The 27,575-nt window shown below is 42.2% G+C and overlaps 2 protein-coding genes across 2 annotated transcripts; both read right to left on the bottom strand.

Moving 5' to 3' along the window:
- Positions 1-666: 666 nt before the first annotated feature.
- On the bottom strand, positions 667-9,201 carry spo11 (SPO11 initiator of meiotic double stranded breaks). The gene is made up of 14 exons (XM_022234252.2): positions 9,191-9,201; positions 8,312-8,381; positions 5,599-5,789; positions 5,107-5,220; positions 4,705-4,793; positions 4,314-4,380; positions 3,706-3,814; positions 3,366-3,452; positions 3,205-3,241; positions 2,711-2,820; positions 2,309-2,408; positions 2,039-2,076; positions 1,516-1,704; positions 667-1,417 (listed from the first exon to the last, which is right to left on the bottom strand). Exons 1-14 carry the CDS (start codon positions 9,199-9,201, stop codon positions 1,298-1,300), a joined length of 1,332 nt encoding a protein of 443 aa, XP_022089944.2. The 3' UTR covers positions 667-1,297.
- LOC110980863 (uncharacterized) lies at positions 9,148-26,547 on the bottom strand. The gene is made up of 2 exons (XM_022237895.2): positions 24,954-26,547; positions 9,148-11,175 (listed from the first exon to the last, which is right to left on the bottom strand). Exons 1-2 carry the CDS (start codon positions 25,557-25,559, stop codon positions 11,110-11,112), a joined length of 672 nt encoding a protein of 223 aa, XP_022093587.1. The 5' UTR covers positions 25,560-26,547; the 3' UTR covers positions 9,148-11,109.
- Between the last annotated feature and the right edge of the window lie 1,028 nt (positions 26,548-27,575).

The raw sequence follows: 27,575 nt of genomic DNA, 5'->3' as shown, positions 1-27,575 counted from the left end.
TCTCAGTCCAAAGTTCAGAGTCCTAACCACTGGACCACTTGATCTTCTTAGTAACACATGCTCGGACCATATACTTATCTTACAGATTGAAAGGTATGGATCTTAAAAATGTTATGAAAAAGGAACAGTTGGGATTTGAACCCAGGACCTCTCAGTCCAGAGTTCAGAGTCCTAACCACTGGACCACTTGATCTTCTTAGTAACATATGCTCGGACCATATATTTATCTTACAGATTGAAAGGTATGGATCTTAAAAATGTTATGAAAAAGGAACTTGTTGGGATTTGAACCCAGGACCTCTCAGTCCAGAGTTCAGAGTCCTAACCACTGGACCACTTGATTTTCTTAGTAACATATGCTCGGACCATATACTTATCTTACAGGTTGAAAGGTATGGATCTTAAAAATGTTATGAAAAAGGAACAGTTGGGATTTGAACCCAGGACCTCTCAGTCCAGAGTTCAGAGTCCTAACCACTGGACTATTTGAGTTTGTTACAGACATGTGTGCGGACCATATACTTATGTTACACATTAGAAAAAAAAAACACCAAAAAAAAAAAAGAAAAGTGCTGCAGTTTGAGCCCAGGACCTCTTACTCTCAAGATGAACATCCTAATACTGAACCACTCACAGTATAGATTTGAAAAAAAAAAATCATGCACATTTTTAAAAGGAATTGCACTTGCCAAAGTCTGGCTTTTTTCATAAACTGTTGTACAAAGTTTGCACAGAAATCTTTAAAATGACTACAGTTAAATTCTGGCAGAGCTAAATATCATTTAAGAATCACACGAAGAAACATTCAATAGATAAGGTTATCAATTTACCGGAAAATATAGCCTTTATAAATATATCTTGCAAATAAAATCTTTTGGATTGCATGAAGGTAGTACGGCTTTGCAATAAATTATTATAGAAGTTTCCTCCACTGGGTATGAATATACATGTTTTAGTTCGAATCTTAAATGGTTTACAGATCGAGAGACATTCAGCTTGTTTCAAGCATCCTTAAACTTTGAAACCCTAAAGAAAATATGCTGTCTTAAGAATCTTGTACCGTTCTGAAAACATTAGCACATTGGTGTGCCTTGCAACAAGCAGTTGAGTACCAGTTGCAAATGGTAGACTTTATAAGGCATTTTAGCTGGTATCCCATTTGTACAGGTACATGATGCAAACTTGGCTGTGCTCAGCAGTGCTATAAAGTTGGTGGGGGGATGGGTGAATCTGTGAATTTTTTCTTAACCCAATATGGAACTACGGGGCCACGCACTGGGGAGGGAAGGGAGATTCACTAGATCCATCCTCCGTGTCTGATCTTGTTAGGGATGTAGACCTTGGTTAGGTAGTCGCTGGAGATGGCCGTCAGGCACTGGATCTCGCCTTTTCTCTCCAGATTCATCAGAACCTGCATCTAACGAGAAAAGAAACCCCGCGCCTCAGCAGCCTGAAAACTCCTTGCTACTTACTGGGATCGGAACAGGACATAAATTAACCTGTCATTTCCCTTACCTCCTTCATCCAGTCGGGCAGATGTTTGTAATAGGGCCTCTGCATCAGCTTGTGGGCCTTGCGGAGGTCCGACTGGCTCAGTGGGATCAGGGCGTCGCGAGGTACTTGAAGCCTGTCAATGTCGGAGGGAAAGACGCCCAACCAGCGGATGCAAGGAACAGTCAGACTGTGGGACTCGTAGGACATGGACTTCAATATTCATGATTTAAAAAATAACAAAAACTTTAATTTAAATTGATGGGTAGATTTTTTTTACCGGATGTACAATGTTGAACTTTCCATTTGGAGGAGATGGAATAGGTTGGAAAACAGGAAAGTGTTTGCATTTTGAGGGTATATGCATATGCAAAATAAAAGAACAAGTCCTACATTCATTCAAAAAGGGGTATCCAAGTCTCATCTAGGCATTTGGAAAAAGTGAGCTTATTTTATACTAACCGTTCTCAAGCAAGGAAAGGTTCTTTGAATCAACAGTAAGTTTTAGAATCACTGTTTTTCAAGAATGCCAATATAATAGACTCACCTTTGAACCAAACTTGTAAACACAGAGTATCTCCAGCCCTAGCAAGGAAAATATACTACTATTGAATATGGTCGTGTAATATTATATCATATGCTCACTACTACATATTCAATATAGAACTATTCATTGTAAATATCTTATGCTCTTCACTACTGTCAGTAGGGTTGAACTGGATGTTTGAAGCACCAGACTACTTTCCTCATTTTGCACATTCTTAGAATTATCCGTATAAGATATTGAAAGTCCACAACGTTTTGGCAGAGTCATTACCGTGAGGGTCAGCATCCACTAGGCCTAGGATGGGGATCTGTAAGTCGTCCCACAGTCTCCTGACCATCAGTCGAGTGTTCACGTCTGGAAATCCTTTCCCCTAAATGAAACCAAACGAAGACCCAAAAGAGGCAAGATACTATCCTGGCATCGTACAATTTGTCACTGGTTTTTGGACGTAGAGTAATTGAGCATGGCTCTTTGGGTGGGGGGGTTGGTTGATGCATTCGCTGCTTGAACAAGCGGTTCCAAACCATACAACCCTTTTTCCGTGGTCAATTAGAATTGATTGTAAAGATGAAAAAAGAAATTGACGAGTGGGATTCGAACCTGCAATGTCCCGTTGAATCCCTTCAAATTAGACAGGCACACAGACTGAGAGACCTGCAGGAAAGCACTTACAGTGATGAGGATGCAAGGCCACATGTCTCCCAACATCCCATCATCCAGCAGCTTCTGAAATGTGGCATCCTTCTCCACCACCAAGACAAACCTCGCTCGTGATCGCACATCTTGGAGAGGAATGCTCAGGGAAACCAGCAGGGCTTGTGAAAGTCTTACCCCACAGGCAGATTTAAAAGTCCTGTCCTTGTGAGGACTTAAAATGTATCCCTATGAGGACTTAAAATTCCTAAGTCAGAGAAATTTCAAAATCCTATTGTCATTAAGGGATTTACAAATCCTGTCCTAATCAATACTTACAAATTCTGTCCTTGTGAGGACTTAAAATCCTGTCCCTCTGAGGACTTAAAATCCTTATGAGGACAATTTTGTCCTCAGTTCACAAGGAACAATATTTGCCAACTAGTGAGAATGTTGTGAAGCCAACTAAAGTATACTCAAGCAAACTTGGGGCTTTGTCTTGAGTTCCAGTGTCATTTATGTAAAAAGGATACTACAGATGTCCTGGACATGAGCCGGTATAAGCATGCCCTGGAAGGAAATCATATTTGAAATACGAATTCATTCCGTTCAACAGTTACAATGCAAACTTACATAATCAACCTGGTATTTGGATCGCTGATATTCATAGGTGGAATAAAGCCGCCTTGCTTACAGTTTTGGAAGTGCTACAGTCGACACGGTTTCCATTAACTTCAGTAAACTTCAGATCACCAGCAATAAACCCTTTTGAGGTGGCAAGCTAAAAAAAATACATACAACTTAAGAATGTAAATAAACTTTGATGTCCATTTTTGCGATTGATTTGTGGTTAGGTTTAAGGTGCATTTGTGAGTTTCAGAGTGAGTTTTGTATCGTGAGAACAAACTGAGAAATGGATAAAAACAGTCTCTATTGGCCATTTCCAAGCCAGTCTATTTATTTGTAGAAAAATCCCTGATAGTGGGATGAACTATCTTTTATCTTCTTCTTTAAATCTCTATCATAGTACTTACCACGTGCAGGCTTCGCCTCGGCACATTTAACATGCAGCAGATGTTCTTTAAAATGTCATCCAGTGTTGACTGCCTTCCAAACAACTCGGTGTCTTTGTAATACAAGTCCCTGTCATGCATGACGCAAATGTAAACCTCAATTTAGTAGTGGTGTGAATAACCCCGTTTTGATCTGACATGGCCTTTGACCTGATGTCTATGTCAGGTTTGTCTTGGCATGATACCAATTAGAATCGTTATTCCCCTTGGGACACTGGCCCATCTTGGCTAGGCTTCCCGATTTTATCTCAGCACCCATCGACAAAGCATGGGTGCAGACAGGAAATATAATTTGCTTGGGAACAAAGCACAGGTCCAGCAGTTGAATTTCGACACCCAATCTTTCCATCACAAAAACAGACTCTGGTCACTAACGTTAGTTCTCCTCTTTTATGGATAAGGGAAGTTGTGCAAAATTACTGGAGTACAAGCATTCCACCTTTTCCTCAGTAGCAACAAGAGGTCAAATACTTTAAAATAATGCTGACCTATGACTTTGTCTTTTCTTGGAGAGCAGGAGCGGGGAATGAGGAGAAGGGATTTCACACGAAAATAGAATTTACGCTCACCGTTTTGTTGAGAATGTATTACTCTGAACAAGTTTGTAGCACATGGCTATAACTCTCAAAGTAATCCCTGTAAGTTAATAACCAAGAAAATAAAATTATGAAGACCAACAGCTCAAATTATATGCTTGGCCTGAATATATGTGGCATCCATGTTTCAACAATTATCCAACAAAATAAAGATTTGCCCATCAACTGCAGCAAATTTATTTGATGCCATCATACACATGTCTAAAAATGTCCTATTCAGTCCTAGACTAACAAGAACAGAGTTAGCCTTGAGATTATGGCGCTTGAGAGAGAAAGTGAAATTAGAAAAGAATATGCAGTTTTTTCCCTTGGACTCAATGACATGAATCAAGGCAGATGTTCTGAGTTACACACTGTTACTGACCAAACTTCTTTACTGAGTTGACTGCGTCAAATCTAACTTCTGTGAGGGCTGGTTTGCCTCTCATCTCTAAGCCAACATCATCTGTGAATCTAAAATCAACAGACAAAACAATCAACCATGCTGAAATCATCTTTATGTTTGTTTTCACGTCTTAAGAAGGTATCCTTTGATGTGCCAGTGCTTATGGTTAATTAAGTCTTGGACATTTTGTTTTCATTTTCGATAAATTTTTTTTGCATGTTGAAAGGCTGTTTAATCATAACTATAATTCCATCAAATAACTTACGTCAAGAGGATTTTGTTCTTTATTCTTCAACAAACCAAGTTCTTGAAGCAAATGCAAAACACTGTATGCCTGAACATAAATTACAAGGATACACGTCGTAATTTATAAGTACTTACTGTACATTATCCCATCTACTCGTGCTGTTGTACGTCAGAATGGGTGGTTGTTGATGAGATATCCTGGTCAAAATGTCCTCAATAACACGTTCTATTCGCCTCAAAATGTCATCTCTGCAAAAGGTAACTCAAAATAGGTAACACGTGACAGATGTTGTCTGCATTCATTCTGACATTTCACCAAGTTCACAACGAGATGAGAGCGAGTGCTATAAACAGAATTGCATAGAACATTTTTCGTTTTTGTATTTTTTCGGCCTATTCTGTTTTAAGGTTGACTTGTGTGGGAAAAATCTATTACTTTCTGACACGGAGATGAACACGTTTACAATTTTGTTGCTCGATAAAAACCACAACCTGACCATCCTGGCCCACCATCCACCATAACTGCACTGACTCAAAAGTCCTGACATTAGGCCTACTCAACTTCTTCAGTGTCGTCTTTTCGTAGCGAGGCCTAATTGTTTACCTTGGAACTCCCTGATTGTTTACCTTGGAACTCCCTGATTTCTTGTTGTCAAAGGCTCACGGCTATCCTCACAACTTCTGTCAGAAAAGCATCTTCTTTTAATCTGCTTGAGCCTCTTCTCTCGCAGCAAAATCTCTTGCAATTCTGTCAATTTATCCCAATTACTGGGGCAACGTTCAATGCCGGCGGCCATTTTTATTTTGTCGTCTGCTCGCTAAAATAAATGACGTCATAAAAGTTTTCGAAGAGTTCGAATTCATTTTTAAAACTTGGGGGTAAGTCAAATGTAAGGTTCAATAAAACACCATAAATATGATCCGTTAAATTGAATTCACAAGGCGAAAAATTAGAGCAAGGGATTCTCTAAATTTGTATAGCCGTGTTAAATACTTTTTGTTATTATTATTTCTATTGAATTGAAAAACCTCCACCCTTCAAATTTTGTCATGAAGAACACCCCCTCATTTGGGTTGTGGAAGAACCTGTTGATAAGAAGACAGAGGGCGCTATTTCATTTTAATGGTACTTTTTTCAAACAACTAAAATTGAGGGCGCTATAACATGTAAACGGTCTTGATTTCGGTTTGTCGGACTGCATAAAACAGTTTTTTTTTTAAAGAGGGCGCTACATCACTTTAACGGTTCACAAAAGTACTCGGAGCGGCTGGACAATTTCCGTAGCCTGAAAACTTCGAATAAAGTTCTTTCAGCGTAACGAAGTAAAATTCACTTTTTAAAACACCAATGTCGGTGAACTATTTAGACTGGCGACAAAGTGACGCATTCCTCCACCTCGCCAGTGTGGAGAGTGGTTCATGTTTCTTTCATTGCCCAAGGTCTGCGTCACGAACAATCAAGAAATTATTCTCAAAACATAACAGCCGTTTAGTCTCTGGTATCAGAACAACACTTGAGGCACGGCATCAGTGTGAAACCTGGAAAATCTGAAATGTTTTCATTGAGACATCGGGTGTTAGCAAACAGCTACGGGCGGTATTGTTTTGGTAATAACTTTCGGAGCCTGGAGAAAGAAACACAGTAATGTGGCTGAACTTTCCCGAACAACCCGGTTGCAAGCTGCTCAAACTAGAATGTGATTTAATTGTCAATAAATCTCGTGCACATAGATCGGCTGGTCCCAATACTTAATTTCATCTTTGTTCGATTTAGTTTACATTTAGGTTGTTTGCTGTTCGTTAGTGGCTTACAGCGCATCGTGTTTAAAGCAGGAATAGGATTTACAATAACTGGACAATACTGAAAAATACGACAAGTCACCATGCATCATGCCTTTTCTTAAGACATAAAGACGGTCAGTCCTTTTTAATTTGCTCAATCTTCAACTGTCCTGAGACAATCCTTATTTATATCCCAAATCTGTGGTGATTGGGGGTGCCGATCCTGTGCTGTGCATTGTTTTGACGGTTGTCAGTATCAATCTCGCAGGCTCAAATTCACCTCAAGCCAGCCTTGTTCAATGCCCTCAAGGACATCAAGATTTTGCTTCGAAGAGACCTTGAGATTTTCCCATTTCTGTCACTTTTATGGTTGGAAACACCGCATTAATCATAATCTTACTGTGTTGACAAATCCACGTAGAAAAATCACTCTGCTAATAATTATTTGGTTGGAGTAAAATAGAGTATTAAACCCGTCCCCTTGGACAAACAATCACCAAACGGGTAAAGTGCACATTAATCATTGTCTCCACGGTGTCTGACTGATGCGGCGGTAATACGAAAATAATACGGGTAAAGTAAACACCGGCGCGTTTAGCGTGAAAACATCGGCAATGACCCCGGCGGAAAGAGTGCACTCTTCGACAGAGTCCCATCTCCAAAGTACGGGTGGCTCAGAAACAGTGCCCCGCTGCGCCGGCAGCCAATTTACGGACGATGACGCATGGTAGAAAGTGCTAATGGGCGAGGCGAAATAAAGTGTCAAAAAGTGCACCGTTAAATTCATATAGATATTGTTTTAGAACCGCCAGAGTTGATTTGTAGAGCCACGTTAATTTTGAAGGAAAAGCATCTTAATTTTGGGTATACTACAGAGCACGTAAAGAGTAACATGTTAGGTGGAGAATACACACAACTCATAGTACAAGGAGACCGGTTATTTCAAGACTTAAGGATTCATAAGGCAACAGTTTAGGATGGGGTAGTGATATTTGTAAAACGGAATTTGCTCTTTCAACTACTCGTATATATCTGAAATAAAGCAATAACTGTAATCAAAAAGAGTTTGAAGTAATGTAAAGAGTGTTGGTTAAAGCAAATTGAAATACAATCCTAATTCTTCAATCGGTACAAGTTAGTAGCCGAAGAAATTCTTGTAAGTATCGAACTTATTATTTTAGAATTGCAAACACTGCTTTGAAATGGCATTTTAAAAACGCACGGAAGAATGAAAGGACCGCCGAGTACATTTTTTTCCAGGGTTTTTTTTGCCCGCAAAAGCTGGTCGCTTGGTTGTGGCCCAGCAGTTGGTGGCCCGTACTGACAGGTCACCCGATCACCCAAGTACTGACCCAACAAACCGCGACACATAAAACGCATGTTGTGTTTCATAACGCATTTCACCGCAGCCGAACGAGGGACAAAATACTTCGGATGGCCAGCGGCCGTCCCAAACACCAACACTGCAGAGAGAGGGTCGGGTGGATGTGTGTGTGTGTGTGTGGGGGGGAGAGACTTCCCCGCATGCCCGAAGGTCCTTTGACCCTTTTTCTCAAACCCAGCAGGCGTTGCAACCGGAGGGAGAGAGGGGGTTGAAGATGGGCCTCCTCTTTGTCCTTGACTGCGGGCTGTGGGATGAACAAAATACAGCCAGAGTGTGGAAAGTTCGGAGAAAGGAGGCTACGTGGTTTGCATTTCCCCGCCTAATCAAGACAACTCTTAAAACACAAGCCACGGCTTTATTACACATACATGATGTTCCAGAAATCCAGAATCTTGCCTTGTATGTCAGAAAATTTTCAGAACGGTGTCTCCCAGCTGAACAGCACTGCAATTGTTGACTTCTCACAAAGAAACTGACGACCAAATTCAAGTTTTAGGCTGAAGGATGAAAACACTTGTCTCTAAATTCCCAGAAGTTCATGTGCCTCGTCAGGAAACGATATCTTAAAATGCACGATAATAGCCAATCTGCCATGGAGAGGGGTCTAATCCGTTGAAAAGGGAAGGAAGCTTCGGGCAGATATTTTTGGCGCCCAAACGCGGACAGGTTACCGTTGTCAGATGTTCCTTGTCGTCTGCTCAGGCCGATTCAAGTTTGTCGCAGCAGGGACTAGCGCCGACACATGCGGGAGAGATGTTAATTTTACCGCCACTTGTAGCCGGAGGGATGTTGATACGCATAACAAAAAAATAGGTTGCCTATTTGTCGGCAGTATAACAACGTATATTTTTGGCGGTGCTCCGGGCATAACATGTTGGTCAAATATTGTTGCAAGTTATTTTCAAAAAGAAATTCTGCCGCATAGTTGCGTCATTGCGTATCATGTAAGGTATTGACGATTTTTTCTTTGTAGACACACAGTAAAAATGACAGTTGTCGAGTTGTTAAAGTTTTGTTTTGAGCAATTGTTTTGTCTTTAATAATATAACTCACGTTATGGACATATAATAGAATAACAACAGCAAACACTTTACAAGCTTGGAATTTGACTAGACTATTAAGCAGCTTTACAACAAATACAATGATTACATTCTCCATTTCCGAAGACAGGTGAATAAAAATAAAATTGACATTTTGGTATAGCAGGGTTCCAAATGCGCTTGTCTGCCTAACCACCTCACCTTATTGTAGTATTGACCTAAACGGTACATTGAACGTTAGTGCAAGCGGACACACTGCCCAAACTATAGTGTTAAAATCAACACTTTTGGTGTTATCAGATGACCACACCCTAAGGTGTTACTTTAACACCACTGGTGTTACTTTGCACACCTGTAAGTGTTACAATACACTGGAGGGTGTTAAAAGTAACACCAAACAACACCAAAATATGAACATCAGTGAAAAGTGTTGGCGTGTTCTGATAACACCGGGGTGTTAAATTTAATTAACACCCCAGTTTTTGCAGTGTAACCTTTTTCCAGCTAATCTTTAAATAAAAGGTTTAGGAGTGATTTCAAGCCTCATGATTGATGCCTACTTTTGTGGAGCTCCAGCAAAATTAGAGTGAACTAGGCCCAGATCGGAGTGTTAGCTTGCTGGAATTAGGAAAAGAGATGGCACTCTCCTTGCAAATCTGTTTGCTTAGAGCTAAGGCGTGTAATGTCCCATTTATTGGCATGTCAAAACAGTGCAAAACGGGATTTCGAGTGTTTTGAGTTTTGCATTCGCGAAAATGGAAGGCGGCAACTGTTTCTCCTGAAACACTTGCTGCCAGCGCAATTGTCACACTCTTTCTTCCAAATATTTTGTTTGTTCAGCAAACATTGTGCAAAATATGAATAAACCTGATAAAAATAAGAAAATTATATCCTATTCTGTTTGGGCTTTGTTTCCTCTGCACCACAATCTGTACTCGCAGTGCCTCATTTTGCCCAAACCAGCACAGTTTACACCCGATTGTACATCACTCTTCCTTGCTACGAAATATTATCGTCAACAGAATTCCAGAAAGTCGAAGGCTTTTACGAAATTAAGTATAATATGTAAGAAATAGGTAGACAACAGATTAATGCCATTGATTACTATATACTTTCACAATAGCGTAGCGACGAATATGAAGAACATTTTAAGCGAACAATTGAGCATTTTTTTCATTTTAAACTTTGGAGGGAAAAGAAGACGACTATGGAATTTTCTTTATATACACTTTTCTCCCCCCTCTCTACACGCTCACCTGTAAAAGTTTTTTCCCCTTGGTAAAAAGAGTACGTTTTTGAAAAATTTGGAAAAAGCTTTCAAAGTGAGTGAACTTTCATGAACAAATGTACACGAACTCATTAACAAAAACAATGACAGATTTTTTTCCCTATCTTTTTCTTGGAATAAAAACGTTCTCCAATTAAGTGATTCTCGGGAGCATCTGCTGCGGGAACGAAACTTGCATTTACATGAAATAAATTATATATACAACAAATCCATTAACTTTACACGAGTCCATCCAGTATCGATAGGGGTGAGTGTTCTTTTCAAGTTTGATGATGCTAGATCTGTTGCCAGGCAACCACATATGAAGGAGAATGGGAGGTCGGAAGTACGAATACGTGAATACTTTGCTATACAAATTTTTCCATTTTTTAAATTGGAGTCATTGTTTTTGATACCACCTCATTTCCCCCAAATAATCTGGTTTTACGGACCAATGTCGAGCAGACTGCTTTCTTCTACACAGGTTTAGGAGTCATTCATCTTTGGTATCAAGTTGTCTTACAAGTTACAGCTTGTCACTGGTGGATGCTCAAACGACGTTTTCGCTGATCATTTCAGTTCTCAGTCAGCTCCTTCGACACATCGCTCTCCTACTGAAAGAACATCGGAGATCATATCCACCGAAAGCACTCGTTGGAGCCGAATCATGATCCATTAGGAACGCAGCCCAGCAACGCACCTGCGTACAGCCGTGACCTCATCGGCCATTTCTGTGGGACAAAAAGGGAATAGATATGAGAAAAATAAATCAAAATGATAAATCAGAAAAGAAATGCAAGCTCAACATGAAAAAGCCACGACCGATAGATAACACGAACATTGTGATCTGTGTTTCTGTTGGTAAGAACTCAAAAGGTCAAAGGTCCTTCAACAAGATAATTCTTCGAAATTATCGTATCAGCCACTGGACCAATCAGCATTCTCTACACATGGAGTTAAACAGCTGCCCAGAAAGTTCCCTGTGGAGTCTAACCGCTGGATGTCTCACCTACGAAGGCCAAGACAGGACAGGTGTGATAACGAGGAAAATACTTGGATTTTCGTGTCAACATGTTAAAAATGTGTAACAGGAGACAACAGTCCAGCTACGAAAATGTCGAAGAAGGATGTTGTTCGAGACACCAACAAAGCTCAAACCTCAACTGAAGCGTTGGCAGCATGTTTCGGGCGCCAACAAAACTGAATCAGATCCATCCCTCGACTATACAAACAACACACTACGTGTATTTTAATTTTATTTTATGTGTTTTCAGACCCCGAACAAAAATTACTGTGGAGAGCCACTTCTTGCAAATATTGGCAGCACCTTGTTACGAAAATATTGACGAATAGTCCTCGTTCGGAGCATCTACAGGATAAACCACTCAAGCAAATTAATTTAGTAATGCATACACGCTTGTAACTATAGCTTTGCGACACAAGAGACAAAATCAGAAACGAAAAATTATACACTTTTCCAGACTAACTACACAAAATTTGATAATGGTTTGATTTCCCTTGAGCTTTCTGTTCTGTACATAAACGACTCGTGGAAGATGATGAGTCTATCTACTCCAATGCATCATTGCATCAATAGGCCTACACCATGTTGCAAGAAAGGATGGAAAGTGTTGGTCTCCTAATGGCAAAAGCAGGAACCAATAGATTTTGGTAGCCGTAACTTGTAAGGATAGAAAAGCCAGCCTGTCGGCTAAGGGAGCAATTTCATGCACTTACACTGATGAAAGAAAGTAACACTGTATTTCACACCTTACGTGTTTGATAAAGTAGACAAGATGTAAGTGTTTCTGTCAATTAGGAAGATAAAATGGGAGACTGAAATGTTTATAACAAACTTGTTTGGTGCTTCAAATAAATCCACACTTGCTGTGGTGCTTACTGCTTGGTTGTCACTGGCAAATTGCTGTTTTGGAACCATGAACACAGGAGCACAATATTTCATTTCCTCCCGTTATTAATTGTCACTAATTGCTGTGCTTTACCGGGGAACGGACGCGCCCCGAAGCTGGCCCGCAATGTGACAAACTTCGCCGTCTTTCACTCGCTAAGCATCGTTAAGGGAAAGAGGCGAGGATCTCGACGTTAACGACGCGAGACTGGCGTCGGAGTTTTTTGCTGCGGCATTTCAACGAGGTCGTGACGAGCATGGCGTGACTGGTGGATGGATGGGCGCCGCTCTGGGATGGGTGAGGGTCGCTGCCCGCGCTGGGAGTCACAGAGTTTGGTGGCATGAAGCACCTCACTTGCGCTTGTTATACAATCTTTTCCAGTTTCCAGTCCCAATGGTAGCCACGGTATGAACTTTATATTGTTTTTCCTTCCATATTACGGATACCCCCCCCTCGAAACGAGCTCTTGTTACAGAAAAAAATCGATAGCACAAAATAAGGGACTGCTGTTGAGAATTAAAAACAAATTATGGATATGACAAGGCTGCAACAAAACCAACTGCACCAACTGAAGGAAAGGGGGACATCTATGCACGTTTTAAATGAAGGCTGATAGAAAGGAACGTTGGTGTTAAAACAGGATGATCACAATGTATTTCGGTAGTACAGCCGAACACAGATATAAACCAATCCCAATATTGCTCATGTCCGGATTACTTGGCTACGACTGCAAGTAGTACATAAGTCAATGGGAGACAGCTGCAGCCGCTACGGATAGCCGCTTCCTTTGGCGCATGCCATGTATTCGGTAGAAGCCAAGGTATAAAATTGTTTCTAAATAATCAATGCACCACACCTTTGCTCAAGGTAAAACTCCCGGTCGGCACTTGTGGCGAAGAAATAGTTTAATTAAGGGCAAAAACTTAAGTTAGCCAGGATTTAAGGGGAAAACCCGACGGCTTCTCGCGGCTTGATAACATCACCGTTTCCATTTTGTCAACATGTCACTAATATTTTGTAAACGGTTTGTGTTCCTCCTGTGATTTGATATTGTCTTTTCCTGGACGCGGAGGGATATATCCGCTGACGGATAACTTTCAGCCCACCTATCTAAAGCGAACGGGAGACACATCACCCGACTGCTAGGTAGACGCCGTTCTAGTCGTTCCACTGTGGACATAAGACCCTTTTTTGAGTGAAAATAGTTTATGCACCTGCATTCGAAATGGGAGTTTTTAAAGGTTTGGTTCAGAAGTTGTCTCTCAGACTTTTCTGAAGATTTCAATGTCAGATCCATAAAAAAATGTTCATCTATCAGTTGCCAGTTTTGTTAGAAGCTCATGCATGCATATAATTATGTAGGAAGTTTTATTATAGTATTCGCCGAATTCGAATACTTTTCCCGCCCCTCCACTCTCAAGTCACTTGAGGTGTGACTTGGGAATATGATTGATATTTTCAGTGATCAAGGGTCGGAGTTAAAGTTTTTTTTTTTATTTCGTGCTATGGTGAAGTAAAAACTAATGCAAGTCCATTGCAGGAAATAGGAACGTACAAATTCTCAAAATTTCCCTTGCAGCAGAGCCGAAATGGAAATTCATCAGAAAATATATCGGCATGGTTGACTTTTGGGAAAAAAGTAATGGTGAATGTTTTGAGCCCTCAGTGGAGATCAAAGTCGTAATCATCGAGGTCATGCACCCGTCCCGACCCTTAGGAGTATCGATCATTAATATTCTACGTTTGAAGTCAGCATCAATGGTATCGCGTCGAGGCCAAATGACGCATGTAATGCCCCGGTATCGATCATTAATCACCATTTCAGTGAATGTCGATGGACGACTGGACGTTAGCCGGATTTTCAAGTGGCGGATCCGGTGTCATTTATCACCCTACTTAAGGCCCGACGTGAGTATCGATTAAACTACGTTTCGGTCTGCAGCCGCAAGCTGCATGAATGTGGTACTTTTGGGGAGTTTCGAATTGGAACGTTTGGAGAAATTCTTCTTCTCCTTTGTGTGAGTCTTTCAGAGCTAATTAACTTGCAGACAAGGGATAGAAAATAAGCACAGTATCGTTAAAAGTGACGTACACAAAATGAACGTTTAATTATTGTTTTGAAGCGTCCGAATTTAATCAAAACTCATCTGCAAGTTTTCACCCTTTGAAGGAAGTGCAAACATTTGGCTACAAGTTTTAAGATTGCAACAAATCACTACAAGTGCACAGCTTCTCTGAACGATTTGAGGAGCGAGAATAGTGGAAGGTACGCTCATTTTACCCCGTCGGCGGGTCAAGAACCGCCGTTGCCCCCGGTTCCAGTGACGGGGGTAAAGGACGACGGGGCGCCCATGTTCCGATCCGCCCGCGCCGTGGCCAACTGCGGGCGCCGGGCCTTAATGCTCGGCTGTCCCGCGCAATTAGGTCGGGCTCGCTTGCTGAGAGACACGCAGTTGACATTTTTGGTGGGTCTGCTATTATGGGCCTGCATGGATTGTGTGACTACGCAACTGGTTTATTGACCCCAAAGGCTGAGACATCCCAAGGTGCTGGAGGATCTACAGGGAGTTCGAACTCTACCGAGCGATCAAAGAATGATGCAGATTCGAAATTGCAGTGAACAACTTGAGACGCAGAGGCCAAAGTCCCAAGCTCACCAAACAATGCGAAATCTTCATTTTTATCAAAACTAGATTCGTTTGCATTTTTTTCTAATCATTTTTCTCATCATAACTTTCCCCATAAAAATCCACCCTCTGTGTTCCGAGTAAGTAATTTCTGGCCTCTGCCGAATCTTTGCAGAATGTGAACAATCATTTTGTTCTCGTCTTTCAAATGTTTAGACGTTCACGGGCTTTCCACAACTTATTTGCCCTCAGTGACATTTGATAAGATTTTCGGCAATTATAACGCGATGATATGACGAGATGGGAAAGTTCCACTTGACTCCATATCGCCACGACGAGGCGGCTCGATATCCCTTCTGACCAGTGACTTTCCTTGATTTACGCACGGTATGTCAAACCCACTCTGAAAACGTCATAAATTCACGACGTCTCCCTTCTGCCATCGCCTGGATATCTGGCCATAAAAGTGTCTTCTCGGAGGTGATTACGACCCAACGAATCCGTCGTTTCCGAACTGTGACTCCCTGGCTCTTTGACACGATCTCGACTACAAAAGAGCGTGAGAGTTTCCGGGATGGATAGATTGAGTGGTCAAAGTTGAACTAGTCTTCCGATAAATATTCTTAATTGCTTCCAGGTGAAACAATGTCAGCGCAGGACGCTAATGAACTCCAAATTCAATGCTTCTTTTCACAATCAGCCATCGTGTTTCAATCTTGCATTTTAGGTCTTGAAGCTCACCACGAATGAAGTTGCTCACAAGGACAGAGTTAACAGGATAATTCTTTATTTGAACCATTCATGTCCCGCCCCCCAAAAAAAACCTGCAGAAGAAACATTTCGTGGCGAATATCACGTGTTTTTTAATAGACATGCAACACTTTAACACCTTTTTCCACTGACCAAAATACAAGAGAAACGCGCACTGAAGCGCTTAACTGTTTTTTCTTCCTTCACAAGATGGACTTTCTGAAGATGTCGTAAATGGAAGACAGCTTGGGTAAAAAGGTACCGCAGTTGCATTTAAGACCTGTCTCCAGGTCTCTGGAATCGAGTTGTCACTCGACGCCCCCGAACAGGTCTGAACTAGGTCTGAAACGACGCGTGACGCACCTCACAGAAACTCCACAAAACCAGGAGAAGTTTTTGGACGCTACACACTAGTACCGCTATCCCCTGACCGCATCGCCGACTGACGCGAGTGTGAATATCACCGGTGTAAAATCCCACGGGGACGCGCTAGACCAAAATAGTGATCAGAATAAGACTTACTTGGAGAGGAACACGCGACCTACTTTTCAGAAAAGTTGTGCACTCGGGTTTTACTTTCTGAATTGGGATGGTATACAGTCCAAGTAAGAACTTAATAATTGCACCAACCCCTGAGTGGGTCGACCTCGAGTCTAAAGGACAGATTTAGCAATCGAGTTTGCGAGTGACTGTTTTCTCAAACTGAGTGGTAGAACTCATGGATGAGTGAGAGGTTGCAGAATCTTGTCTTAGCTTGACGAGATGGGTGTGAGGTCTTTACAGCCCCGAAGAATCAATATCATAAATTAGTATTACTTGGGGCTAAACGGCCTGATGTCAAATACTTCCTGAGTGGAAATCGAAAGAGAGAGAGATTTCTTTAGAAACCTTGGCCATTTGGGGTGGAATACTTTCTAAAAAGTAAGTATATAAAAATCACAACAAAAACATTATTACAATGATACCGAGATGAGTAAGTGTCGCTCAGGAGGAGTCTTGTTGAATGGTTGCGAAGAGAGTTTTGAGGAAAGACAAGAGTAAAGAAAGTTTAATAACTTAGGAAATCAAGACAAGCTAATGGCTTTCTTTAATTGAGTTTGGCTTGCGCGGGTGCCACGTGCTTTGCTTCAACAAAAGGTGAGAAAATCTCACCAAATGGACACATGATGTCGAACTATAAACATTAACGCCGACGGAATGGGATCATGGCGTCGAGACATCATCCTCGTATCCACCATGGACGAGTCTGTGATTAAAACGATACGAGCCGCGTCCCTGCCCGGCGTGCGTTTGATCTGTCTTCGGCAGTCTCGGGTCCCGCAGCCAATTTCAGCGGCTTCTCGAGTTTCGCCAGTTTTGATTTCTAATCCTTAATGTGTCGGGACCCTCCGAATATGGTGGGCATATTGACGGGTTCCTCGGGAACCAGGTTGTCGCCACTCTGCCATTTGCCGGCGGCTAGTGAACTCCGGGACGAGGCGATTGGATGACACCAAGAATTAGCTCTCGTTGAAGATGACAAACCACTGGAAGATTTGGTTTTCTCTGAAAATTAGGCTTGTGAATCATTCTCGTAAGATACTGAAAACGTTAGATTTGATCACTCACTAGGTTTTATTATCACAATGTTGCTATTTCTACTTTGAACCGAATCCCTTTATACAGTATAACAGTAGGAAAAGATTGGCCTTCAATTAAATCAACAACTAGGCTTTGTTTAAAAAAGTGATGTACCCTCCATTTATTTTATTCTTGTCTGCACCATTTGACCAAAATTAGAATTACAGAGCATAAGTTGAAAAATCGATATTTCTTTTATATACTTGCTGTAAACTTTAAATATATATCAAGGCTTTGAGTTGGAGATCAGAATTAACAATAACAGAAAAAAACTTATAGTGGTTCCAGCCAGTTACCACACAAGTATCAGTCACATTTTATGCATTAATATATCACTGTCAACTTGACCCCGGAAAGGAGATACATAAAATCGTCAGCACATTGACGGAAACATGTCATAAATTGTTCACTGTCCTGAATTTAATGTCTTCAAAGCGATATCGGTAAAATTATGGCTTCCGGCTGTAATGTGACATTAAAGCTCGGATGTTAAAGTGGCAAACGAACTTTTAAAAAAGTACAACTACAATGCACTATTTAAGAAAGTTTTATTGTCATGCTCAAAAATGAACGCTCGCCCTGTATAGAAAACCTTGAGTGCCTTGGTGCAAGTATACTGTTCACTGCGTGTAGATAATGTACGTGCAAAGAGCATCTTACGAGATACCAGTTAAGGAGACGGAAGCCAGAAAACCTGTGCAGGAACCTTGAAGTTGTGGAATAATTTTAGTGTTATCGTTTGCCTAACCTTCATTTTGCAAGCGAGAGCGGTCACCAAGAATCGATCATGGTATCGTTCGTGACTCTGGGGCGGTTCGTCTCATCAACCACGGCCTGGTTGCCTAAATATTACGATTAACGCCAATTGCAGTTTAACGAAGTGGACTCTTCGATCGGCACGCACGGGCTACGAACTATGGACAATTGGAGTAGTAGCCCGGTCAAGGCTAGACCGCGTGCCGGTAATCACAACAATGTTGGTAGGGACTTAAGTTAGTTTTGACTTGGCTGTGAAATTAGACATATCTGTTTTCTAAAGTGGACTACTTGAACGGGGCAGATAAATTGATTTTGACAACTGAAATCCTCGAAAAAACTTCAGACTTATCATCATAGCAAGCGAGAAGCAAAACACTCATAAAACGTTTGACTGTTATGGGTTTTTTTGGGAGGGAGGTATTTGAAATGCAAGATGGCTTTTCCTTTAAGCTAATTTTTGAAACACATATAGAAATAACCACGATCTCAAGGTAGTCAACCCGCACTTTAAAAGAATCCAGCAAAAGGATATTATTGATATGTTAACAAAGGCATCTCCAGTTAGCTAGAAACCATGCTAAAACTTTTGGAAGCCTTCACCAAGCTTCGAGTTGCAGGGGATGACGGGACCTACGGGATACCGGCTTGTCGGCGGGTACGGTCCCCCGGGCAAAACGGCACACATCAAGGGGATAAAGAACTCTTCGGCGAGCTGCGTGACGCGATGTTGCCGATGGACAAAAACGTAAGACTTCAGTGCCTGTGTCTTTGACATTTAAAAAAAATAAGAGACTTTGAGCTTTACTTTGAGTTGAAAGTAAGAGCAAATAGAATCGTGTTTCGGCAGAAAGTAACTTTCTCACTAGAATTATCACGAATCGAGGTTTCATTTTCCATGAAGTCACCAGTCGGCGAGGATTCTTCTTTTTAATTAGTGTTGGACTTAATCCTAAATTTCGACTGATTTAAAAATGTAACTTTGAAGAAAATGTTCGAGGCGGATGAAAGCAGAAATAAGCCAGCAAATGTCAGTTTTTCGGGTTTGTTTATTTTGATAACAGGCGAGGACGCACGGACCTTGAATATCACAAAACCCATTCTGAGGGTAACAACGACCCGGCACAGGCACCAGGTGTGATTTGGGTACCGGTGCTACCCCGGTAAGCTTGACCGTACACCACGCGCTAGGATCAAGGGTTAGCGGACGCCTACAGACTGACCGGTGTCAGTGGCCCCAGTCACTGCGGTCATCAGGTGCGCGAGCTGACCAGCCCAATTTGGCCAGGTGACCCGGACAAGTTGTGTGGTCCAAGACCAAAGTTGTGGTCATTATGCTGGTAATTCCACAACGAAAGAAATACTGTTCATGTTAAAAAAAAATGGACATTTTCTTAAAACTGCAGTGTTTTTTTTGACGTTCTCGGTGTTGAAACGTAGTAAAGGAGAAAAGTTATACAAGATTCTAATTGTACGCGTACTTTTCTCTTTGCCCGAAGACAGAAAAATGATTTTTTTAAAAGGACTTACGTCTGTCTGATTCTTTGGTTCCAAGTATGATCTGTTAGTGCAGCATCCATATACGAGGCGTTTGGTAAGAACAGTACTGAAACAAAACTGTATTGTACCGTGTTCCCCATTACCGGCCACTGATCTCAAAAGAAGTCCTTCCAACTAGGATTGAATACTAAAGTGGGCAACTTGAATAAACAATTAAAAAGAACCAATCGCAGCAACACCAGACTTTAATTTCAAGTACCTCGTCTCATCACTTTCGTCGGGGCATTTCCATTAATCGAAACTCTCTCAATCGTAGATTTGCCCCAAGTCCCTCTCCAGCTAACAGCACTACTCCGAGTCATTAATCATCATGCACCAGACTATACGCTTAAGTTGTTTAATGTTTATCTTACGTATAACTGTCTTTTAGTGGAGTACTAATGATGCGTCTGTCTAAACAGACTCCGCGAGAAGGAAAATCATGAGTCGAGTTCGGCCGAGGGAGTTTTACAGCAATTATTTTCTCTCTTCATTATTTGTTTGCGCATGACCCAGTTGGTACACCGTTCCTTGTATCATTCGCCATGTTGTTGGCGGGCCGCCATGTTGCTCCATTAACCGAATTTGTCGGCCCCGCGAATCTGTCAACGTCGGGCTTACGAACAGCGCGAAATTAAACAAACAGTGTACGGTCCGGAGGCGAATGTAAACGGCTGGGGAAGGACAGCCGGCGAGCCGCTTGCCCAATGAAGTTTTGATGAACGTGTCTCACACTGATGCTTACGGAGGCCCAAAGTGCACTGTTAGAGACTACTTTACCGAGTCGAGTTTAATCAGGTTCTGGCGTTAAAAAAGATCATAGACGTATAACTAGAAAAAAAATTGGGGTGTGACCGAACAGTATTCTGAGCTCTGATAGAACATGTACACTTCGGAGAAACAATTTCATGTGAAGATCTTTCTTTTCTTTCATCGTCCCCTTTATCATGATATTGAAAAACGGAAGGCAAAAGTGATATAACAGTCAGAAAGTGTCTCATTAAACATTACAATTGCGTGCATGTTTTTCTTCAAATCAGGCGGTCTTACGAGAAGACACCCCAGAAGTGGCTCGACTGAAAGCCTTTACCGTAACCTCGCCTAAAGTAAAACTTCAGTGAGCGATTTGACATTGAGCCTAGTGACCGGACAGTCCACTCAGGTGTAGGGCAATGAAAAACCTTGAACTAAAAAGAAGAAGCACACTGGACCTCGAACTCGACCAATCTGGGTGAAACAATCGACTTTCGACTAAAACACGTCTTTATAATTTCTGTGGAGATTTTTGAAAAAAAAACACACCATGCGGTTTCTCCTGACCATTGCTTGCAATCTGGTAATTATATTTCTTGCGTGATCTGCAATATTGACGTTTTAGGGACACTTTTAAAACTATTTTTTGACTATTATTCTGTAGCAAAATTGGAACATGTTTGCTTCCCATTTCCTTCCAAATTTCTGCTCTGAAAAAAGGGAATTTTCTTTTTGGAAAAGAAAAACATCAAGTGTAGAAAATAATTCGGAGTTCATTGATCCTTAAAACAGGGTCCGGGGGTTCACTTGGGGCAACCCTGCCCTCCTGTTAACCTCTCCCCTGAAACAGTCGTCTTAAAACAACAGCACAAGATGTCAGGAACTAAAATACGAACAAGCCAAGTGCATTGGGGAACACGTTCGCGCGCACCTGCACGGAGCAGGCTCTCGGCACACGCGCGGCAGAAACGCGGGCCGCACGACGGGCAAAAAGTCGGCTTTTTATAAGAAAATGTTCAACTTAAACTCACGTGCAGTGATTTGTTTGAAGGAGGTCCAATTTGGCAACTCTAGTAGAATGTCTAATTAAAAAGCAGCCATGGGCACGTCAGAGCAGCGGCACGCTGTGTCGGCAATTACCGGCGGGGGATATATACCGGTCTTTTGTTTTTGCACTCGTTTTACGAGTCTATTTTGATTACCAAGGTAAAAAAAAAGCTAAGTCTATTTTTGGCGCACGTGCAGAAAGACCGCTTGAGGGACCGGTGAGTGGTTTTGTTGCCGTGTAACGAGCTGAGATCTGCCCGGGGCGAAGACACCATTCCACGGCACGAGAGACGCCGGCTGATCGGACACCTGGCCAGTGGTTCCCATGATTTATCTTTAGATAAATTCGAGGGAAATACTTCAGTGATTGTTTTGCTTCGCTATGAAAACGTTTCAGGGTGAAATTGAGGTAAAATCTGTTACTATTAGGGGCCTGCACGTTCAAAAACCAAACATATCAATTGCAACATAAAAAGAGACTCAAATTCTTAGAAATCACAGCACTTAATCTCAGACTCCCATAAAGATTGGAATAGGTCGTTTATAAAACCCTGTTGATTATTCAAGAATACGGTTGACCATGGGTTCAAATTTTCGTTTTATATCACACTGCAAAGCTCGTGTTGGTTTCATGCCACTAAGCTTGAGGCTACTAAGTTAAAATTACCAGACGTAAATCATGTTAAAGTTTCTGTTTGTATTGAAATTAGGGCAAAAATCATGCCCTAATTTGGTAACAGTGTCAATTTTTCTACAGAAAGGGATTTTCCAGCTCTTGTTTCAAAGCCGTGCGATAGATTATGTTTCAATCTCTGAACCCTTCCGCATCTTCCGTGGGATATTAGATAACATAATTTGCCCTTACACCGTACAGAAACTCAAAGTCATCACAACCGAAAGTGGAATGACCTCATAGGGGAAAGGAGATGAGAAGGGAGAGAGCAAACTACCGCCTAGGAAACTTAAGGAGCCGCCGACAGGCCTGGGTTACACGAGGGCCGTTAAGTTACTACGATGACAACTCGAGACCGCTCTTGGGTTGTTCCAACAAGCCCGCGTTGAGAGCGGCCACATCGGTATAAAAACGAATCAAGCTCTTGCAAATCGTCCGAGGGTGTCATTGCTCTCCATAGTTAACATCGCGTCAGATGCAGTGTTTGGGGGGAAAGGATTGAGGTAAAGTTTTTTTTATCGGGGAGGGGATTTTTTGCTGGCCTTATTTTTTTTTAATTTGGGAAACCTACTTTTCAGCATGTGCCGCTAAAATGAGAAAACTTGTCAGAAAATAGATTTAGATCTCGATTTAGAGAAAATAGCACCCGCGAACCTCGCCTTGTGTACGAGGTTACTTGTTTGTAAAATTCCGTAGGCTGTAATAGTGATTTGCATATTAATCCTCAGAACACAAAGTTCAAATTGATTATTTAATTTTCTTAACAATCTAGGTAAAATGTCATTCTTGACATCGCCTGTTCGAGGTAGCTGATTATAAAGTATTGAAAACCAATGTTTCGAAAAAGAGGTCAAAAATGGTGTGCTTTATTTTCGGCTAAAATAGATCACTTTATTGTGAATGTCTGAAATAACAGAAGAAATTGTTTAGCCTACATTTTCAAAGCCATGTTTGGCTGCGCATAAGTGTCAAAGCAAAAAAAAGAAAAGAAAAGAAAGTACTACTATGATGAATGTTTTATAATTCGATATTATGAATAGAATTAGTATTTTTCAGGGATCGATAGATATGCATAAAGATGTATACATGGTCGTATTAGTAAACTATACAGAGGTCGTGGACGTAAATCCCTGGGGATGGGGATATATACCCCCCCCCACTTTTTGAGGTTGGGGGTGGGCCATTGAATCACGTACCCCACTTTTTTGTGATGAGCACAAACAAAAATAAAGCTGATTGTGAAGAACTTACAGGATTTCCTAAAGACTAAAATGTTTAAAATATCACTAAGCAATAAATGTGCCATTCTGATGTAATATTCTGCGTGAATTTGATAAACATTTCAGATGTACGTCTTTATCGTGAACATCGCCCCCTATATAGTGTATATGGTGTGCCGCCCCTCTCGCTTGTCAAATATCTATGGTAGGTCATCCCCCCAATTTCGAATACACATTTTAATACGCCAATGACAGAGGTAATAAAGATTTAACATATTAAAGACTACTTGATATACAAAGTATAGCGTTACTTTCGTAGCAATTAGCCTGTATCTGATGAAGTCATTATCTCCATGGTATCATTCACAATGCAAGGTGCCATCTTTGAATATCGCGTTTTGTAGTCACGATTAACACGGCAGAGGTGTAGAGGAGTGTATGAGACTGCAACGCAGTTACACCTGATCCAAGACCGAGTTTCTGCGTCAGCTCGAGCCGCTGAAAGACGATGACAGCCCGCCGGCCAAACTGGCCTATTTGCGGTCACCTCACACGGTCCGGGTAACGCACGGTACGTGGCTGTGCATAAACTACGCGACCAACTTTGAGTTCAAGTCTACTGCCCGGGCGCGGGTGTACATGTACATAAAGACATCATTCGCACTTGGCCGTAAAGAGCTAGGGCCGTGGGCAGAGCGACCATAAACCTTCGGAGCGTCACTTAAATGTTTTGTCAAAATATTGACTTCAGATGGATCTGAGACATTTATGACTGCTGCTGAATAATGGATCGAGATAAAGTTGGATCGCTTGTCAGTGTATCATTTGTAGAGAAAGAAGATTGCAGATCGAGTTCAACTGTTCATTTTATCACTTCTTAGACCACTGGTTGTCCCAAATAATCATTGAATATTATGCCAAAAAGTCGCAATTTACCTTGTTGTTTCGCCTAGTTTTGTTACAGTTTTGCATGCAGTTTCATGGTTCACTTAACCCGCAATGGGTTTGTCTATTTCGAGTTCACAGGATAGAATTACGAAAAAGCTCCAAGACAAACTTTTCCGTGATCAACTTGAAGTTGCTTGAGATGATTATAAGTTTCTACACAAACGGCATTCAAACAACGACGTCTGGAAAAACGCTTTGCTACACTTCACGAGGAGAGCATATGAATAGTCAACACTGCAGAACTACAAAGAAGACACGGATAAAAACGGTCAGGCGCTAATTCCTCCGACAACAACTTGCGAGCCGTAACAAGACAGAATTTGAACTAAAAGTTACAATGGCCTCTGTATACATTCATGAACGACAAGTGTTCAGAATGACTCACAGAAACGCTTTAAGAAACTTTGTCACCAAACTAGACACAGAAGGGTGAAACGGCATGATATCCGTAACGTCTGTGATATTCAGATTTAGAGGTGAATTACTTTAGAAAGCCATTTAGGGTTTGTACCGAACATTTTGGCAATTGCTAGTTTTGTTTAGTAGGTAGAAGCTCTCATGTTTTGAGTAAATTGCAATGAGCTTTTCTTAAACTGATCTGTAAGTAATACTACGCCTCCTGCATAGAAACTATTATTTCTTCTAATTAATTAACAAAATTCTGACCTTGACAGGGTGGAGGTATCCGTCGGCTTTGAGTCGGTGCTTGTGGTCCAAGTTTGCCCCAGTGTCTCCCCCGTCTTTGCTTCCGCTGCCTCTCGCCTCTCGCCCCGATCTTAATAAAGAGCCAAACTCCGGCACATCGGCATCCCCGTCCAAGGTCTTCATGAGGTGAGCGATGTAGGTCGTCGCCAAGACCAGGACATCGAGCTTGGACAGCTTGGTGTCCGGAGGGACAGAGGGTAGGGACCTCTGAAGATCCAGGAAGGCGTCACGGAGCGTCTTGACACGCGAACGCTCGCGGGCGGCGTTGCAGACTTCGGACCCGGACGAGGAGGACGGGGAAGAATTGGCCGCGGCCCGGGCGGCCGACGCGGCCGCAGCCGATGCAGCGGCCGCCGAAGCGTTGCTGGGTCTGCCCCGGCCGCGTTTGGCGGGTTTGGGGTCCGCTTCTGTCTGGGTGTCAGCGGGCTCTTTGCGTTTTCGTCCTCGCTTCTTGGGCTTGGATTGCTCGGTGTTGTCATGGCCGGTGTCATTCTGTTCCCCAAGCAGGGTCAGTACTGTGGCATCCATTTGATCAGCGTCCAGAGATAATTCGGGCTGCTTCGTCATTTCGAGTCAAAATCGTTTGCAAAGATGGTAAAACGGAAGTATTTTTTTCTGAATTCTGATCTCTTAATTGCTTGCGGATCAACTCAAACTGACCGACCATCGGTGTTATAAATCTTACGATTCCGACGTTGCCACACAAAAGCAGCGTTTCCGGCAAAATGACGGTGTCGAAACTAACCAGGCAAGAGTCGAAAATATCGCCACGTTAACGACTGACTGCCCATGATCATTCGCATTGTTTTAACTACCAGAAAGACACGGTAAAAGCAACCCGTTGACCAATCAGGAAGGGCTAAAGGATAGGGTCACTGCATTTTTCAAAGAGGGGAGGTCGAGAGAGCTCAACACATGGAGGGTGAGCTTGCACAGTGCAGCTGCACGTGCGATGCAATACAATACTTCCAGGGACGGCGTAAGCATACCCCCTCGGGCTTAGCCAAGTGCACGGTCGACCTTAAAATGATCGTACAGTTTATGACTTTTTATTTCAGGAAACAGGGCTCGCGTGGATTAATTACTCATTTCACTGCACTTTGAGGCGCTTGGAAAATTAATCAACCAATAAATAAAGGAAAAAAGTGAGTTTAGAAGTGATTTGTTAATGTTTTTAAAAAATGGTATATGTGTAAAGATTTTTAGGCTACCATCCATGTTGGCAATAGCGTACATACCCAGAGTGGTTACCGTCGTATACTCGGTTACAGACTGAGAAACTCAGGGACAAAAAAAATCTGCCAATGTAAACACAATGAATCTCTTCTGCATAGTTCACAGCCGAACAATTTCTCTAAACATTAATATCTTGAAGATGGGTCCACGCTCCAATCTGTATCCTATAACCCCTCTTTTTTCCCGTCCAAGCAGCAGCATATGTCCTGACTGATTAGGCTGATCCCAACTACGGTTAGCACGCCCCCTGCTGCACAACAGTCGGGATCGATGTTATGGTAAAGGCGTCGCATTTTCAGTTTTATCTTTTTTTTAAGGAATCGCGGTGCATACTCAAAAATGCTATGTCTGCCCCCAAAGTTGACTAGTTGACATAACGCGAGTTTTGCCTTTTAAACAGAAGAAGGGGCAGTGGCCAAACTGGGGTACATTTTGCGAGGGGTACTTGGTAGCCCTCATTTTCTGGAAGGTGGCACTCAGTGGGTTTGGTCACAGTCAAAACGCTAACCAAGACCGAGTCTTAACAGATTTCTGAGCCGGGGTCGGGGGGGGGGGACACCGTGTCTCGGGCCGTGCCTTCTAGTACCGACTCAAGCATCGTGAAATCATTGGCAAAGACAGCAGATTTTTTTGGTGGAACAGGCTCGCCTATGCGGTGAGCCAAAAATGTAATTTTAGTCTCCTAGTTTCCTACAAAAAAAGTTCAGATCAGGGCACGCGGATATAAAACTGATCGTTTGATGATCACTGTTAAGTAACAGAAACTCAACGTAGACAGCTATTTAGATTGAAGGAGTCAATTTCAAATCGGCATGATCAGAATATGTCAAGTACCGTTTCTTCCTCAATCCATTTCCAATTCCTTCATTTTCCCTGCTAATTTCCCCCGTCCTAGTTCCTCTCTGCCAAGCACAGTCACAGATGACTTGGGAGGACCAACCTCTCTCTTCCTCGGCGATTAACAACGGGGTCCCGCCATCCATCATCTCGGCTGGCTGCAACTGTCACCTCCAGCCGGGGTCCCAATAAAGGCGGCCGTGCCTACCGTGTTGAGTGAGCCGCCCGACGGTACACACCGGGCTGGTCCCAGCCGCTGCGCGCACCGGAGGGAGTACACAATGCATAGACGAAGGCCGGGCGAGTGCAACAGCGCGTCGGCTCGGCGCGGCTTCATTTGACTGTCTGGCCTGTGAACTGTTGTCTTGCTTACAATGGGTGGAACTTAGGCACGCAGTCTTCAACAAATAGGCATTTAAAACCGCATTCCTATCTCTGCCCTCCAAACGATATTAGAGCTGAAAATCCCGTTGGAATCTGAATAAAAAATAGTACGACTTCTCTGCCAGT

This window comes from Acanthaster planci, linkage group LG18, assembly GCF_054643075.1.
Source record: "Acanthaster planci isolate LZ-2023a linkage group LG18, COTS_SCS, whole genome shotgun sequence".
Lineage (NCBI taxonomy): Eukaryota > Metazoa > Echinodermata > Asteroidea > Valvatida > Acanthasteridae > Acanthaster > Acanthaster planci.
This window is presented reverse-complemented; position numbering and strand designations above follow the sequence as displayed.

Bases quoted from the DNA above. Each gene is read 5' to 3' on its own strand.
- LOC110980863 (XM_022237895.2), bottom strand. From the start codon at position 25,559: ATGACGAAGCAGCCCGAATTATCTCTGGACGCTGATCAAATGGATGCC. The intron at 11,176-24,953 runs GTCAGAATTTTG...TTTGTCCCACAG, and splicing joins GATACCTCCACCCTGTCAAG to AAATGGCCGATGAGGTCACG.
- spo11 (XM_022234252.2), bottom strand. The intron at 3,453-3,705 runs GTAAGTACTATG...TATTTTTTTTAG, and splicing joins CGAGGCGAAGCCTGCACGTG to CTTGCCACCTCAAAAGGGTT. The intron at 3,242-3,365 runs GTAAGCAAGGCG...ATTTCCTTCCAG, and splicing joins ACTGTAGCACTTCCAAAACT to GGCATGCTTATACCGGCTCA.